The following is a 17,869-nucleotide window of genomic DNA, read 5'->3' as shown; positions in this document are numbered from 1 at the left end:
TGATGTGCAATTCATATTAAAACGTTTACAGTTTCCCATGAGAATAGCTTTTGCTATGACAATTAACAAATCACAGGGACAAACATTCGAAAAAGTCTGTTTATTTATTAGAGAGAAAGAAATGATATTCACTTAATGCAATGTATATAACTGCCCGTATCACAATGGAAATCCAAACACGGAATCAAAATTCAATGCGATCTTGAAGAAGAGTTTATTCCAAATATTGTTTTAACTGCTGTATGAAAATAATACATATGTAACAATTCCCGTGAAAATAACAATCTCTTTAAATTGTATATCTGGTTAACCAAACCCGGGGGTTGGCGAGCGAAGCAAGAAGGGGGCGGAGCCCCCTAGTACAATTAGAATAAAAGCTAGTAAACATTGAATTGCTAATTTTCTGTATCATTGTAGTTTCCAAAAGATTATTGATATTTTCTGAGAATGTTTCAAGAATAACACCAGTTTATTTCTCAAACTCTCTTCACAGCACCACATGTGTAATTTAAAACATTCACAAAACTAGCACACTTAATTCAAATTGAATTGCTCTCTAAGGGAGACAACACAAAATGCTGACTTAAAAAGAATGACTTTTGTTTCTATCTATTTAATATATTAATGTTTATTTTTCTTTATTTTTATGTTATCTAGTGTTTACACAGTCACTAGACCACTTATTGTCCAGATAACTAGCTTAATATTTTATTTTTTTGGGGTTTCTAAGACTTAATCATAGTACTCTGTATACTGTATGGGTAACTAGATTGATAATCCTTTGTGTTTCTGAGCAAGCTGTTGGCAGGTCCCTGACATTCAGATAACTTTTTTCCAACTGAAACCACTACAGTAAATAAATCATCGCTTTAATGCCATTAATAAACATTTAAAGTTTATTCAAATAATCCTCTGCTTTTTTCCTTTTTTTTTTTCTCTCCTCTCTCTTCTTTGTCACAGCCGGGGCTACCACTTTCTGCAGTCTGTGCAGCTTGTAATGATGGCACCCAAGATCCTGAGGAGGCAACTGACTTGTCACTGACCCTAATGGAATGTTCTTCCTGCTCTGAAATTATGCATCCAAAATGTATAGATGTAAGATATTCACGTTAATAATTAAATCTTTTTGTGATAGCAAGTAGTGGATAATCATTTTGGAAATCTCAAATCTATATAAAGCAATTCATATTTGAAAGTAAAAGCTGACATGTGATTGTAAAAACTTTATATACTAGCCAACCCGCTACGCCGCATAATTATTTATTGATGGGCGAACACTTTCTGAACGACACAGTTGTCCAAATGGGGTGGGTTTGAGGATATGACTGTGAGTGAATGAAAAGATGGAACTCTGGAGAGAGCAACATACAATTGTCCGTGACTGAAAACTGGTTTTGGCAGATACAGGCATATCTTTTTGAAAGTTTGTCCCAGTGCCTTATTAATTGTCATTGCAAACGCCAATCTAACAGGAAATTGTCTGCGTGTAAAAGTAAAAGGCAAATTTGAATCTGATGGGGTCAAGGATATCCGGGGAATAAGGACTGTTTGTGAGGTAGGAGCTGCGATTGCGGTGAATGCTGGTAACAGTCAGTCTAGTGCCATCACAGAGACTTCTTGCTGGCAGAATGTTTCTGAGAAGCATGACGACTGAACCTATTTTAATTTTGAGTTTATGCGGAGGCATGCCAGTGGGAGTAAGACTGTTAAGAAATTCTTCAGGGAATGAAACTTGATCTGCGGGATTGTCTGTGACGATGGAGGCAATGCTGGTGATAGTTACTTCATCGGTAGGGATAAGTTTCAGTACTTGTTCATTAAGGTGTAGCGAGTCTTCGTTGGTGATGCTTAATATAGCTCACGTACTGAGTTGTTCCGGAGTCACAGTTGAGAAGTCGATGTCGCCATGTAATTGTTGAACGGGATCAGAAATAAAAGGAAAACAATGTGAAGGTAATGGACGTGGGAGGAGTGTTAGAATTGGTGGGTGGGGCTCTGTGGTGCGTGCCATGGTCGGCTGCTTAGTGAATTGTTGGTGGGCGGGGCTCTGTCTTGCGTGCGTCTTGCTTGCCATGGACTTAGTGAATTATATATATAGATATATATACCCTGCAATAATTTTGGCTTTTGTTGCTTCATATGGTATGCTATGCTGCAATACTTTTGTATTTTGCATGTGTTGTGCACATGATTTCCACAATCAGCATTTTTACTATTTTTAATTGTTAGTTTGGATGTTTTTTTCCATTGAATCTGATTTTTTGTTAACAGGTGTACTAACAACATTCTACAGCATAGTTTTGCTCCTACTCCTGCTCAGTTTCACAACTGAATCTTGTAAAAAATCTTAGCAAACCAAAGCTGGTTTTCTTTCTCATTAAACAAAATGGGAAATAACTGCCACATTTTTAGTTTTTATTTTATTATTACAGTGGCTTGAAAATCGCCATTTTAAAAAGCATTTTCAGTGTCAAGAAAGCATACTTAGCTACCTCAACCAAAATGTGTCTTGTGGAGGCTTTTAGCTTGATGCATAATTCCTAAAACAAAGGCAGAATTAAAAATTAAGCGCTTATGTGTTTTATTTTTGCAGAGTCTATACAGGCAGAAAAAAAAGTGTAGTTTAATCCTGTATGTTATCCTTTGCTTACTGGCTGCTGCACATGCTTGATCAACCTTCTGCCTGCCCTTTTTTTTTTTTTTTTTTTTTTTAAACCTATGCCTGTCCTGATATAGTTTTGTGTTGTATTATATGTTTACTTAATAGCATTATTTTTAAACTGCTCCTAATAAGAGTATTCAAAACAAAAAACATAATGAGGAGGGAATAACTAAAGATCATTTTAATGTAACATTTAGTTCTTCCAGTGGCTTCTTTTGGGAAACACAAATAGACTCCCCATGCCATGACTTAAATAAAACATGGATGGCCCCTTACTTTGTTTGCATCAGTGGAAAGACACAAAGCTGAGGACTGAACTAACAAGTGCATTTATCTTGTTTAAGTCATCAAGGAGCATTTTGTGCAAGTTCCATATATGATTTACAGGCATGTGAAGTGTCAGTTTTGTTTTTTCTCTTTGATCATGTCGCTTGCCATGCACAAAAAAGTTTGTGGAGAAGTGTCATTACGTGAGTCGTAAGTGCTACATGCAATAAAGCAAAAATAATAACGAAGCATCTGAAAGCACATTAAATACACATGTATACGTAATAGCACTTGTAACTTTTTACATATGTTCAAATATATTCAACCCAGTAACAGCTTACTGCACGATAACGTGCAGTGAATACACTTGACTTGAGCATTCCTAGTTTTCATCCTCTCTCTGTACGTTTAGCATTCGTTTGCTCAGAGGTTGATGCGCTTGCTGCTTCCTGAGCAGCTCTTCTTTTTTCCACCCTAGCAGCCCACTTCTTCTCTTCTTTCATCGGCATCTTTTCGCATTAAAACTGATTAAGTCAGTGTTTGTGTTGCAATTACTTAGTACGTTTTCTTTAATTTTTCACTGAAGCTAGCTGGCACTTAAGTCTTCAATCTGCCTCAAAAATGATTTAAGATATGAAGAAGTAGGGGAAGTGACGGCAAAGGTGGTAGGGATGAGAACGGCCGCTGCCGAGAGTTGATTCTACAATAAAATAAAATAAAAATAAAAACAGAATTAACCTTGGAGGTCAATCATTACCCCAAAAGCAGATAGTAGACGTCAGGTAGTATATGTGTACCAAATTTCAGGTCAATCAGTAAAACGATTTGCAAGCTACAGGTGGTTTAAAATCCTGGACAGACAAATGAACAGCCACGGTAGTGTATTATATATAAAGATACTTGCTTATTATTATGAGTATTCAAACACTATATATTGGTATAATGTAGGTGTTACTTTTCAGCTCTAGTGTGTACACAGTTTATTTATGCACAACTGTTTGTTTCCTGAAGTACACCAGTTATGTGTATTAGATCAGAATGTCAGGTGTTCTAGTATTGCATTTTAGGACAGTTGCAGATTACATAACCTAAAAAAATTATGTAATTTCATACAGTCTTACTGCTTGGAAAAGTTCACTCTTTCAATACTATATTTTATGTAGGTTCCAGGAGAAGGGGAGATAAATAAAGATCTACTTAACTGCTGGGTTTGTCCCAAGTGTGTCTTAGCCAGAAGGGAAGAAAGCCAAACAGAGGTATGTTAATGTAACCTGTAAACTAATCAACTTTTATTTTATAGATAGACGCTGTCTATTTTATATGTGTTCAGAATAGGTAAGTAAAGTGATTTGATCAAGGTCCCACAAAGGGACAGTGGCTGCAGCCAAATCTGTTGCCTTGTGGTTTTTACAATCTAAATATTTTAGCAGATGACAATTTTTCCCTACTACACACTGATTTGTGGTGAAGGCAAATATATGACACGTGTCAGTTTAGCAAGTTCAGAGTAGACATATGCTTATATGGAATCTGTTATTAGTCTTATTTCACAGGTCTTCAAAATTATTCCTTTACAAATATTGGGAAAGAAGAAAAAAAAAAGATTTCATTGATTAGTCTAGATCTCTCCAGTGTATTAAACATGCAGTAAAATGTTCCACGGTGATTTAAAATGCTACACGTGTCTAAGATAAATTGAGATTCATTATGGCACGTGTAAGAGTACAGTAGATAATTAAAAAAAAAAAAAAAAAAATTAGAACTACACTGCAGAATCGGAAAGAAAACGCTCACAAGTATATGCAGTTTAAAGAATAGTTGTAATATGGTGGACTGCAAAAAAAACCAAGCCAGAAAGAAATGTGTCCTTACTGAAAATAGCACGGAAAACAAATTACAGTGTGTTCTGTGGTGTGTTGTAAAATATGGTCATAGAATTAAAATTGTTTTCCCTTTTTTATAAATAGTCTGAGGAAGACAGTGCATCCCCTGCCAGCCCCGCTTCAGCTGACCTCTCCGCTTCAACACTAGAATATGACAAGCGGGGCCTTCGTGGAAGCAGCTCTGAATCCCGTGTTGGAGGAAAGCTGATGGCTAGTCACACAGATGGCAGACGCCGGCACCTTCTTCACAATGCCATAAACCAGAATCCTGCATCAGCTGCTGGGCAGAGGCATCGTCGGCTTACACCAGCACAGCAACAGTATCAGGAGTACCTACAGCAACGGAAGAGGAAGCTCCATACAACCACAAGTCTTGAGCTCCGACACAAAAAGAAGGTCAGTCTCCATTGTATATCTCTGAACAGCAAACCTTATAGATTGCTTTGTGTGTTCTATAGTTACATCTTTCAGCTTCTGTGTATTGGGCTTTATTTAAATTAAAGGAACACAAGCAATATAGGGAGACTTGTTGAGTCATATCTCTTCTTTTGTTTTTTTTGTCTAGTTCTGTTCACAAAGCTCAGATTACTCACCTTGATTTACAAAATACAGAAACATAAAAATACATGAAATATTTGCGCAATTCAGCATGTCTCTGTAAATAAACAGTAACACAGATGTTAGTCTGTATTTGTGAATAATCTAAGCCAAAAATTGTCCAGATGACAGAACAAAAATGTAGGTAACGGCTTTCTTCTGACAAGTGTATTTTTGGTAGAAGTCTGTTGTCCTTTTCAGTAAACAGTCAATGACTTTCTGTGGACTTCAATTTGTAGTCTGTAGTTACATGTATCTCTTACTGAAAAGAACAAGTAACAGTTAACACTCTTAATCTTATTTCATGGACAGAAGCAGTACATTGATCAAAGTAGCAATGGCACCAGCTGTCACAGCCAGTTACTAGAAGGACATATAGAATACAGAAAGGAGATTAATGGTTGGCAGCGATTGTCACCTTTTTTGTTGAACCAGTAATAAAACGTGTCATAATTTCAATGTAAACTGCATACTTATTCTGGATTTAAATGTTAATTCAGATGGAACATTCATTGCACTAACAGTCAAAATATTGTACAGTATGTGTATTTTTTTAGCTTAAGACTCTACCATCTCCAGTATCGTTATGTATCCTTTCCTATATGAGATCAGTGCACACAATAGAAAAATAACTTACTTAGACATACAGTATATTTATACAATGGCTATAATTGTAAATTTGTTATTAATAACAGTTTTGAACATACTTGCCATTTTGTATCTACTTTTGACTATGGGCCACGTGACCTTGGTGACAGACGATTGCTTGCCAAGATGTTTCCGAAGGATCATTGGTTTTTTTCCCCATTTTTATCCTTTTGTAAAAGCTCTGAAGTCATATGAATAATTTAACATTAAATTCACCTTCTGTTACACAATGATGCCTTCTGGTGTTGCAAGGGATTCCCACGAAGAAGTCTCCTGCCTGAAAAAGAAATATCCTTACATAAAAAAAGACGCATCCTTGGGAACCTAAAGTCAGTAACGGCTAAAGAGAAATTTGCTCTGAAGGACTCCAGTCTGAAAGCTCTGCTGAATGAATTCTGGTCTGTCCATGCACATTAAGGAAGTTGAGGATGAGCAAAGAAGGTTTTCATGGGAGTTTGGGAAACTGACTATAAGCTTAGGCCATAATGGGAAAAAATACTTGAGCTTCAGGTGTCTTCCTTGAACACTAGGCTGATACACCTAGAAGTAAACTTCTAGTATTCTGGGAATACTAGAGAATGTCGAGAGTGATTATGCCATTGGTTTTGTTAAAAGTTATGGCCCATGTTCTTCTCCAGCTCTGCTTGGCTTTGGTCATGCAGTAGAAAAGTGTTACTACATTTATTACTCAGCCCATGATTCCTCAGGCTCTAGACCGCTAATTCTGAAGTTTCTCAACTTTGTGGACAGGCAAACTTTCCTGTGTGAAGCCCAGAAAAATAACAGGTTGTCATATAGTGTGTGCTATCTGAGGTATTACAGTTGAGCGGGTGTTGAGTAGTCATATCTTGCCGTCTTCAGCAAAAGATCCAAGCGAAAGTATCTCTCTTTCCTAGAAGAACCAACATTTGGTTGAGCCTGAACCTGAGACTGACTATATTAAAGCTTAACTAAACTGAATGAAATCAAATTTAAGATCTACTGTGTGTGCATGTGCGTGCTAAATCTTATACCTTGTGTGCTAAACCTAATGAATTATTCATCATTAAACTTTGGAGATGTTGGACATGTGCATCCATTTCTGCTATTCAAATAAGGTGAGGTAAACTAATCCACAGTTCCCTTTTAAGTAATAAGAGTTTTCGTGAGTATTGCTCAAATATGTTCCCTCAATGCCATTGCCTTTTTACTGCCTGCACTTCTTTCATTTAGAAACTCCCTCTTCCAAAGTTTTTTTTTTTTTTTAATTTGACTCTGCTTAAACCACATGCACCAATAGTCAATGGGGTATCTGGCTGTCATACAGAAAAATGTGGTGATTTGTACAATTAGTTCAGAGTCCGGAGCCCTTTGGTCACTGCCTCAATCCTATTTGCAGCTGTTGACGCTTCTTCCGAGTTGGCCGTGGTGCTGCTTAAATTCTTGATGGGTTACTGTGTTTTTTTTCTTTTAAGGCTACTGTTTTTTTTTTCCTTTAAAATTCTATCTTGCAGGTAATGAATATACAGATCTTTATTTGGATGCACACTTGATTACATTTTATTTCTAGTCATAATTTGATTTTAATAAAAGTCTAAAAACAAAATTGACCATTTGGGCAAGGTGAAACAGACTTCCTTTGACTGGGCAACTACTAGCCTGATTCTGGTGTCACTACTTGAAGTTTGTATTTAGATTTTTAGTTATTTCAGATGTGTATGGTATTACATGTAGGTTTTATTCAAAACTGTTTACAATATAAAATCTTAGCCCTGTCTATATAACTGTTTTTTTAATAACCACTAGAGGGCATCATGCACTCTGAAGTTTAACACATTGAATGACATGATTTTCTAACTTTTTTTTAACTGTTCTAGTAAAACTCAACATTCATAAAGAATTATAGTTAGACCAGGTAGTTCTGCATATTAATACACTAAAGGGTAGATTATTACCTATAAGCTAAGAGGATCACAATCACTCCGACTCTGTGATTTTGCTTGAAACAGTTGATCAGCATAGTAAGACTAGCAAGATTGTATATTTTCAAGCTGTTGGCAAAAAAGGCATCTCTGTTTCCATCTGTCCTCCATGACAATTCAACATTTAATTTGGCTTGTGCACACAAACCTATCTTGTAGTCATCAAGTACCAATTAGCTAAACAGTTGCAATAAACAGTCCTAGATCCTTTCATACAAATGTTGTAAACTTTATCATACTTTTAAATAAGAAAAATTAGCATGCTGCATTTGTTTCAATAGCTATAAAATAGCTTACATTTAATAATTGTAAGTTGTTGGCCCTTGTCTCATGGTAAGGTAGAAAAAGCTAAAATAGAAAATAGTTTAACATTTTTAGCATTATATACTGTATGTTTGTGCTAACGCACTGCCCAAAACAATACTGAAGTCACTGCCTCTTCTTATAGAAGGAAAGTGTTTGTAAGAATCATTGATTTATGAATGTTAATGATTTTTAAATAGCATACAGACTAATATAAACAAAATACAGGCTATTGGATGCACAGGGCAAACTGACAAATGTTAAGTGTTATAAATATAACAACAACAAAATTCATTTCTTTAGCACACAGTGCATAGTGCTTTACAAGATGTCAGAGAAAAAAATTACAGAAATAAAGAAAAACAACAAATTAGAAATGAGTACATAAATGAGTTAAATGCCAGAAATAGTAAATAAAAATAAATTACGTACATAAATAACACAGATAAACAAACACAGTCCTTAATATTATCCACCTCTTCGCTCTAACCAGAATGAACAACTTCTTTGAACTGAATTTTCAGCACTGTTACTTTGTCCACACTCAAAACATATGCTTCCGTGCCTATGAATTCTGCTGTGCTTGAATGAGCATACCCAGCAGAATGAATGAAATGAAGAAAACTGCCCCACTACCAAGGGCCTCATGGTGTAAACATCAATTGCGGTCTGTTTTAAAAATACTGCTTTTTATTGTACCATTTACGTATAACAGCAAACCATATAATGTTCCAAATAGGAGCGGCATGGTGATAGCACTGCTTCCAAGTCCGTAAGAAAACCAAGGTTTGGGCTCTGTGTGTTGCCAGCATGGGTTTCCTCCCGGTGTTCCAGTTTCCTCCTACAGTCCAAAGACATGTAGGTTAGGTGAGATGGCATTGCTTAATTTGGCCCCTGTGCATGCGTGCGGGTGTGTATGTTCATCCTGCGATTGAGTTGTGCCCTTTCCAGGTGGTGTATCTGCCTTTCACCTTTTGATTTCTGGGATAGGCTCCAGCTGCCCCATAACCCAGCCATGGGGTGAGTATGTTGGGAAGATGGACAGATGGACTGATGCTACAAATAACCTCAAACCAGTGGTTCATTATCTGATGTTTGCTGGCAACAGCACAAACCTTTTCTTAGTACTGTGAAGTATAGTAAAAGTAACTATATTAATTTAAAGCAATCTTGAGTGCTGATGTTGAAGAGGACCCTTTAGGCTCAAGGCTCATTGTATAGAATTCTTTATTTCTTTCAGACATGTATATGCGTGTGAGTGTGTGCGTGGAGTTCCCCCACCGTCTTTTTTCTGTCGCAGCTAAAATTCCTTATTGTATTTTTGTGTTATCTTTTTATAGATGAAACTGGAAAGAGAAAAGCTGTTCTTGCAAGCTGTAAGTAATTTACTGGCTACTTTTAGTCTTTAGAGTTGAAAGATTTTTGTGACCAGTGATAGCATTCAAAACATAATATAAAAAAAGAGGAGTTTATTCTGGTTACTATTTTGTTGTCACACCCAACACACACTGTATTGTTAAATGAATTTCTTGCTAAGAGTAAGCAAACAGGCATTTACCCTTTTTTGGCCTTTTTGATAAAAGCTTATACATACCTCTTCCCATGGACATGCGCATAGCATAATACATATACAGTATTATTAAATATTAATAATATACCGAATATTGTGAGTGATTCAACGTAGTCTTTCCTAGCAGTCTGTTTTTGTTTGTCAGCCCTCCAGTGCTTTCATGGTTGGATTACAGGTGACTATCCTATGTGGAGATTTGGTAAATGGTGTATATTCTTTTAAAGAAAAAAGCTGCCAGTTGTTTCATACTTACAAAGGAAGCAGAAACAAAAAAAGATTTACAAGTGAAGAGGTGGTCCCAGGTGGCATTCGTTATTCTAGAATTTTAATATACTGTGTATATGTGTGTGTGTATATGTATATATGTGTGTGTGTCTGTGTGTGTGTGTGATATATATTTATAATATTTATTATGTGTGTGTATATATCATAGTGGTGCCAAACTGTTAGGTATTTTGCAGGGAGATTTTTGTTTAACAGTACACATACTGGATCAATATTTTATTGTACTAGGTGCATATTCTTTATTTCGTTGGCATGACATTTGATTTGGTGAAGAATAAATAAAATAATAAAAAAAACATCTTTAAGTAAGCCGTTATCATAATTCACCCATTGCTTCTCACACAGCACACGTGCCTTCCAAATCAGTAGTTCTCAGGTTCAGTCCCTGTGCTTAAAGATTTTTGCCCAGAGGGGACTGGGCGGTCTCGTGGCCTGGAACCCCTGCAGATTTTATTTTTTTTCTCCAGCCGTCTGGAGTTTTTTTTTTGTTTTTTCTGTCCACCCTGGCCATCAGACCTTACTCCTTTTCTATGTTAACTAATGTTGTCTTATTGTAATTTCTTATTTTGTCTTTTATTTTTCTTCATTATGTAAAGCACTTTGAGCTACTTTTTGTATGAAAATGTGCTTTATAAATAAATGTTGTTGTTGTTGTTGCTGCAATCGGTGAGTGATGTTTACCTTTTATTGAGTTAATTGCTCAATTAGTTGTCCTTTCTATAGCTTCTATTTTGCCTTCAGAAAATTGAAGTGCACTGAATTGTACAGTACACCCCCAAATTTCGCAGGGGTTACGTTCCTAGACCACCCACAAATTTTGGATGTGGTTAAAAAAAATGCCTATTTTTATAGTTTAAATCCTAAATATGCCCCCAAAACACTTTAATTTCCAACTCAGCTTAATACATCACCTAAAAAAAGAATGTAAAGGTAAACCCGTATATTATATAGTACTGTACTGCTGTGTCTCCTGCAGTGCTAGAATGTAAAATACCGATGTTTCCGCTATATATACTGTAATTCATGCAAGCGCGTTTTCATTGCCAGAAGCCTTAGAAGGTGCAGGGCGTTCGACGGCATCTTGGGGCTTTAAACCTTAAACTGCCACATACTTGGGGGTTATTGCATCCCTGGATGCCAAATACTTTTTTGCTGCACTTTAAGTAAACGTCACAATTTACAAAGAAAATTTTAAATTTTAATGGAACACATTTTTTCATGCAAAGAGCATCACAATTACTGCAACACTGATAATTTTACACACTGCTAATGAACTGTAAAAACTATTTAAAGAAAACTACTGGAACAATATGTACAAGGTGTAACTGACGCCATTGATGAAATCACCGAGCCAACTGCTCTTGAACTGGCTGCATGCAAGCACACAGAGGTAAGCGCTGATGCTGGCAGGCTAGTCTAGTGCAGCGGCTCAATCCCAGGGACAGTGAGGCTACGCTGCTGCAGGATGTCACGTTTGGGTCACAGAATTGCACAGAAATACAGGAGATTGTAGACACAGGAACTTTATTCAAACAAACATGTCTTTCAGAAGTAACTTCTGGTGGCTCTGAGGCTAGGGATCTGCACTGGCAATCGGAAGGCTGCCGGTTCGAATCCCGTAAATGCCAAAAGAGACTCTGTTCTGTTGGGCCCTTGAGCAAGGCCCTTAACCTGCAATTGCTGAGCGCTTTGAGTACTGAGATAAATGCTATATAAATGCAAAGAATTATTATTATTAAGTAAAACGAGCTCAGTATGCAGTTAGTTCTCATTTAAAGAAGTAGGCAAACAAAAAAGTAAGCCCAGCAAGTAAGGGAGCAATGTGAAGGTAGTCTTTCAGCGTCTTTTAAGAGGGTTTTTTTTTTTTTTTGAGGAGTGTCTGTGTCTTCTAGGGGTGCGTTCAGCCCCCCTGCTCACAAGGGGCTGGCTACTCAATAAATGTACGGCACTGACTGATCAGCTCCTGCGTGCTCGCAAATGGCACTGGGAAACAACTATAGCCAGTTGTGCCAGTTTAAGAGTTCAGTGGAACAAAACGGAAAATGCAAGAACACTCAGCTGGAGATGCAGTACAGTCAATCAACAGCAAAGAGAAATGAATAACGCTGTAGCGGTCCGGTGCTGCTAAGATTCACACTGTCGAGAAGATGGTGATTTATTTTTCTGGTGGAGATTCCAGGGATGCACTACACCCAGCCTTAGCTCGACCCGTACGCATTCACAAACAGAGACAAAAACAAAGCAAACCGGTAATCAAACAGCAAATAAAGAATGTAATGAAAACAAACGATACCACCCCTGTTCCCCTTACGGCGATTACACATTAAATACAACAAAGCACAAAGAAAACACACTCAGTAAGTTATGAAAAACATTTATGAAAAACGACAACGGATGAAATGTAATGATGAAAATAGATAGTGCAGAGATCCACACGTTGAATGGTAATGGAAAGATAGTCCTACCTCTAGTTCCTGAAATGGTGAAGACAGGTGGACGGGTTCAGGAGCGCTCCTTTTTTGCAGGATGGCCATGAATCCACTTACAGTCCTCATGTACACAGGCAGACAATTCAGACGCCAATCACGAAACGATCCAGGACAAAACGAATAAGTACAGGTAACCCAAGAGAAGGTGGACACACAGGAACTTAAAACACAAATTAAAAAAACTTTTTTTTTTTTTTTTTCTTTTGGTCACTGGCCCCCTTTTTAAAAGCCGTGCTGACATCCTTTGACCCCAACAGCCCCAGCACCCTTGGCAGAAGACCAATCGGAGTCCCTGCAGGGACTGCTGGGAGTTGCAGTTTCAAATTCTGTTGACTACTTTCACCATCCCAAGCTGCGTTTTCCTCTACAGTTGCTTCCTGTTCTCTCCACAGTACAGTATTTCCACGAAAAAAGCCATAAAAATTGTGGAGGATATTTGTGGTTTCCGCTAACAATTATTAGATAGGTTCTATGGAAAAATCTGCGAATGACTGAGGCCATGAACTCTGAACCGCAACTTCGTGGGCGTCTACTGTACATCTAACACTGATGTTAGAAGTTAATCAGTTAAGTAATCCGATATAATAAATAGATTTTTTGGAATCCTGTAGGAAAGGCCATCAGTGATGTTTTTTTTTTTATTTTGTACTTTTAAGACCTACATGTTTATTCAGCAAACACAGGTTAATAGCTATGTGCTCTTCAGAAATGAAACTAGTGTTTTGGCTTTTATAATATCAGATTTGTGCTTCAGCTATGGCTAAAAAAAATTTTACTGCAAGGGGTTTTTCTACATGTATTAAATTCTAGTTTCCTGTCGGTAATACTGCATATAAACTACCTGGGTTCTGTTGTTGTAACACTTCTTTATTTGTGTGTTTTGTGCTTCAGAGGAGGAAGGCTTATGAAGTAGGCTCGCGATACTCCAGGCTGAAGATTTTGCGACCTCTAAGAAGCAGGGAAGATTCCAGTGGTACTGCCTCATCTTCTCTGGGAGGATCTGCTATAAGCCGAACAAGAATGAATTCCTCGTCCAGTAAAAGGGGTAGAGGAATGTCCACTCGTTCCTGTGACCGAGGCAAAAATGAGGGAGTGTCACGTTATCCAACAAAATCTTCATCTGCCCGCATGGATTCTAGGGAGAATCTAAGTTTACGAAGTGCCAGATTCAGGAGGCGGCAGGAGCAGCTGCAGTCAAGTGTTGCCACAGGTGCTACAGGGGTGCCCAATAAGCAAGGACAGGTTATCATTCAGGGCAAAGAGAACCGGCCAAACCAGACGCAGGGAATGTCAGCAGATGAAGAGTGCTTGGACAGTGATGGTGACATGAGCACAGAGCCCACAGTAGTAATTGCTGACCTAGGAGAGGAATTGGAGAGGGCACGACTTAAAGGCTCTTATCTGACTGTCACATTACAGAGACCTCCAAAAGCTTTTAATGGGTCATCTATTGTACCCAAACTCCAAGCCATACCCCACTGTCCTTCCGGCACGCAAGGCTCTCTGAGAAAGCACCCGCGAGTAATTCCCAGGCTGGACGCAGATAATGAAATGGATGATGTTCAGGATCAGGATTCTGAGACATATTGCACAGGGTCAGCACTCAACGGGTCACCTCCAGGAGCTAGCAATGGGGGCATTGCTATGAAAGGCATCTCTCTCTCTTCACGTGGAATTATTGATGACTGTCGGGATCCCACTATGCAGAAGGAGATCTGGATGTCGGTATTTCGCTACCTCACCCGCAAAGAGCTCTGCGACTGCATGGCTGTCTGCAAAACTTGGTACAAATGGTAGGTATCCCATGGTGCTTGTTGCATTGACTTTTGTCTAAGGTTCTCAGAGTCACTCTTTAGTGGGCTGCATTGCTTCTAGGTCAAAGCAGTATATGCAATATATGTTATTAAGTAAACCACCATCCAAATCAATTTCCAGTATTACAATTTAGGTTAAAAAAAATCATAATTTGAAGGAATGTAATTCAAAATTTTGAAGGGAGAGTGAAGAGTTTAATTGTTAATTTGCATGTACAGTATAGTTGATCTGAGTCTGGTTATTAATTATCACAAACTCTGCAGCCGTTTGTTAATATAAGTTACAGCAGCTGTTGGCTGAGGTGTTGTCTGCCTTTTGAACATTAAATTAGTGCTCCCCCCCAAAGTATTCTTCACTGTTGGCCTTTAGGGTAAATGTTCTTTCTGACAGTTAAGACCCTGTCATCAGTTGTATGGTCTATTGTCACTAAGAAGGAAAAAGTCTTATTTAATATCTTAAAACCTGGAATTACTTGATGGTAAAAAAAAAAAAAACATCTTGGCTGCAAAGAAAAGTAAAAAATAAATAAATAAATAAAGGGAAGGCTTGTAATTCATGTCTAATGTAAGAGTGTTTGGAAATGAGAGGAGTCCATTGAACTATTTTTCTGTTTTGTTTCATTAATGCTCTAGCAGTCCAAGTTTGTCTTCCATTTGTTTTTATGCTTTCTGTGTGATCTAGTGCTTTTTGTTCTTTATTTAGTGGTGATGTCTTCAAGTGTTCATTTTTATTTTAAAACTAAAGTAGCACATTTGCTTTGGTGACTTTTGATATTTTTCTTAGGCTGGATCTCTGCCATGTTTCTTGGTTTAAGATTCTGTCACACTAAAGATATCTTCTCAGTTTCTATCTTCTGTATTAAATGGCACACATCTCCCAGTAGTGTGACACTGATGCATTAATAGTTGAGAAGTCATACCTTGATTTTTTTATTTCTGGTTAATTACATTGAGTTTCTCAAATTAGACAGAGTGAAGCTTTACATTTTTCTTTGTTGATGTAAAAATCTAGTCAGTTATCAATAGTGTTAGGTTTAAAACATGTAAGGGGCATCACTGGTTGCTATAGTTAAAATTGAAAATTGAACTTGGGTTTAATTTGTAAGATTCTCCAAGACCTCCCTAACCTTTAAAATATGTAGTGAATTTGTGTGTGCAGCTTATAATGCCTTCAGAGCATGATGGGCAGAAAGGACTTGTACAGCTGTTAATTCACAGCAGAAATCAGACAAAGCTACCCCCATACTACCTAGTAGTACTCGACTTGTACTCTAGCTTGTAGAGACCTAACCCAAGAAAAATTGAAGCAGGATTTGCAGACAAAGAGGCTTCTACAAGTACTGTATTAAGAGTGAGGCTGGAGACATACTTAATGCTACATGACGCATGAACTTGAGGACGCTGCTTCTACGGAAGCAAGGTACTGTCTATACTTGTGCACATACTTTAAGTAAATCTGGAGGATTCCACTAGGTGTCAGTGTGAAAAATCATCACGGGGAGAAAACAATGTCCAGTTTGGCTGTGTTGTGAATTGATGGAAGAAAGATGTTAAAAATAAAAATTATTTGCATTCTGATGCTGTTGCAAAGGTGCAAAAAAAAAAAAAAAAGACGTCAACAGTGACACAATGTCGAGACAGTAGGTGATACCTTTTAAATGTGTTGCATCATTACGATGGGAAATATGCAGTACTTGTATTGCAAGAAAAGCACCACGAAGACATTTGCATGTCAGCATTTAATTTTGATGATTTGCTTCACCACATCGAACCATTCATCAAACATCGAAGCACGCAGATTGATCCTGTTGGAGCTGCAAGCCTGCCGTCACATGTTGATGGTAAACAACAATGCTGTCACATACCAAAACTAGCACAAATGCCATCCATATTTTTGTTGGTACTGCAACTTGTGCATGCTGCACATTCATTTCTGAGGACGCATGAAATGAACACTGGGAACACGTGGTAGCCATGATGCATGTGCGTATGTGTTGAGAGCGTGTTGTATAAACTGGCCCTAGAGCATGAAACAAGTAGGATTCACCTGACCACAGTTTGGTGTCCCACTGCAAAGGTTCCAAGTGCTTGTATAAATGAGATTTCAGTTTTAGATTTTTAATAAATTTGTAAACCTTCCATAAGGCATGCTTTCACTTTTGCTATTATGCCTTATTGAGTTGGATCGATGGCTACACTTGCCATTTTTACCCATGTAGATATTTAAAATTTCATTTACAATTAAAAGTGTGTGAAAAGAGAAGGGGCCTAATACTTTCTGATTTCACTCAATGTAGAACATGCATGGAAAGGGAAAATATATTCAAGAGATCTGACTTAGTTTCAGATGTTCTGTTAAGCTAACTTGATGGACTGTGCCTGAAAGAATGCTGCATAAGTAGTGATTGAAGACAGAGACCCGAAAACACACACACACACACACACCTAATACATAATCTCAAGCATTTTATAAGAAAGGCAGAATTTTGCAGGTGCCCAGATCACAAGGCAAAAAAATTTCAAGGGAAAAGATTTAGATTGGTCCTACTATTGAGAAATTAAGCATTACATTTGTTTAGATATTTTATATATTACCAAAAAAAAACTAAGCAAAATCTCAAAGGGGGGAAGCAAGTATTTTTACATAATGCATTGGCATTTCATATGATGAGAGATTTGTTTCAGTTGTACCCTCCCTATTTTATTATTTTTTCAAATCAAATTGAATGCTTAGTTTTGCCATACCTTCCATCCAGCCATCCATTTTCCAACCCGTTGAATCCGAACACGGTCACGGGGGTCTGCTGGAGCCAATCCCAGCCAACACAGGGCACAAAGCAGGAAACAATCCTGGGCAGGGTGCCAACCCACCGCAGTTTGCCATACCTTTTATTCCATAATGTTCAAAATTTTATATAATAGAGATATTTATTCAAAATACTGAATTGTCTTAAAGTAGGAATGCATTAGAGAACAGTTTTCTTTCCAGGTGCACATTACTGGCAGTTGGCTGAAGTGGCAAATTCTGAAACTTAAATGCAGTTTAAGATGTTTTTATAAACGAGGGACCAGCAGGTGATGAACTTCTCTTGCATCAGCAGATACTCAAGTATCCATAGCAACTGGACAAAATGAGTTAAAGTGCATTCTTTTGGTTGTTCTTGTTAGTTAATAATGCAGTCCGCAATGATAGTTGCTCATTACTGTGTTATTCAGCAGTAAACATGATGCATGTATTTCCATAATTTGCAAGGGACCACTTTGGTACTTTATATTTAATGTAATTTTTTTCTTTCCTAGAAGGAGTACAGAACTTAATCCTTTGCAAAAAAAAAAAAATATCTGGCATTTTATTGAATGCCTTTGCATTTTATGTAGCTCTGCCTTTCC

At 37.5% G+C, this 17,869-nt stretch overlaps 1 protein-coding gene across 1 annotated transcript in view; it reads left to right on the top strand.

Moving 5' to 3' along the window:
* Window positions 1-17,869, top strand: part of kdm2ab (lysine (K)-specific demethylase 2Ab) — a 99,631-nt gene that overhangs the window by 70,107 nt on the left and 11,655 nt on the right. The window contains exons 14-18 of the mRNA XM_028812285.2: window positions 961-1,095; window positions 4,093-4,185; window positions 4,897-5,208; window positions 9,662-9,697; window positions 13,557-14,458. Of these exons, the coding sequence (XP_028668118.1) occupies window positions 961-1,095; window positions 4,093-4,185; window positions 4,897-5,208; window positions 9,662-9,697; window positions 13,557-14,458 (1,478 nt within the window). The remainder of the gene's footprint in view (window positions 1-960; window positions 1,096-4,092; window positions 4,186-4,896; window positions 5,209-9,661; window positions 9,698-13,556; window positions 14,459-17,869) is intronic.

Source organism: Erpetoichthys calabaricus, chromosome 10 (assembly GCF_900747795.2).
Source record: "Erpetoichthys calabaricus chromosome 10, fErpCal1.3, whole genome shotgun sequence".
In the NCBI taxonomy this organism is placed as follows: Eukaryota; Metazoa; Chordata; class Cladistia; order Polypteriformes; family Polypteridae; genus Erpetoichthys; species Erpetoichthys calabaricus.
Note: the sequence above shows the minus strand (reverse complement) of the source record. Positions and strands in the feature narration are given on the sequence as shown.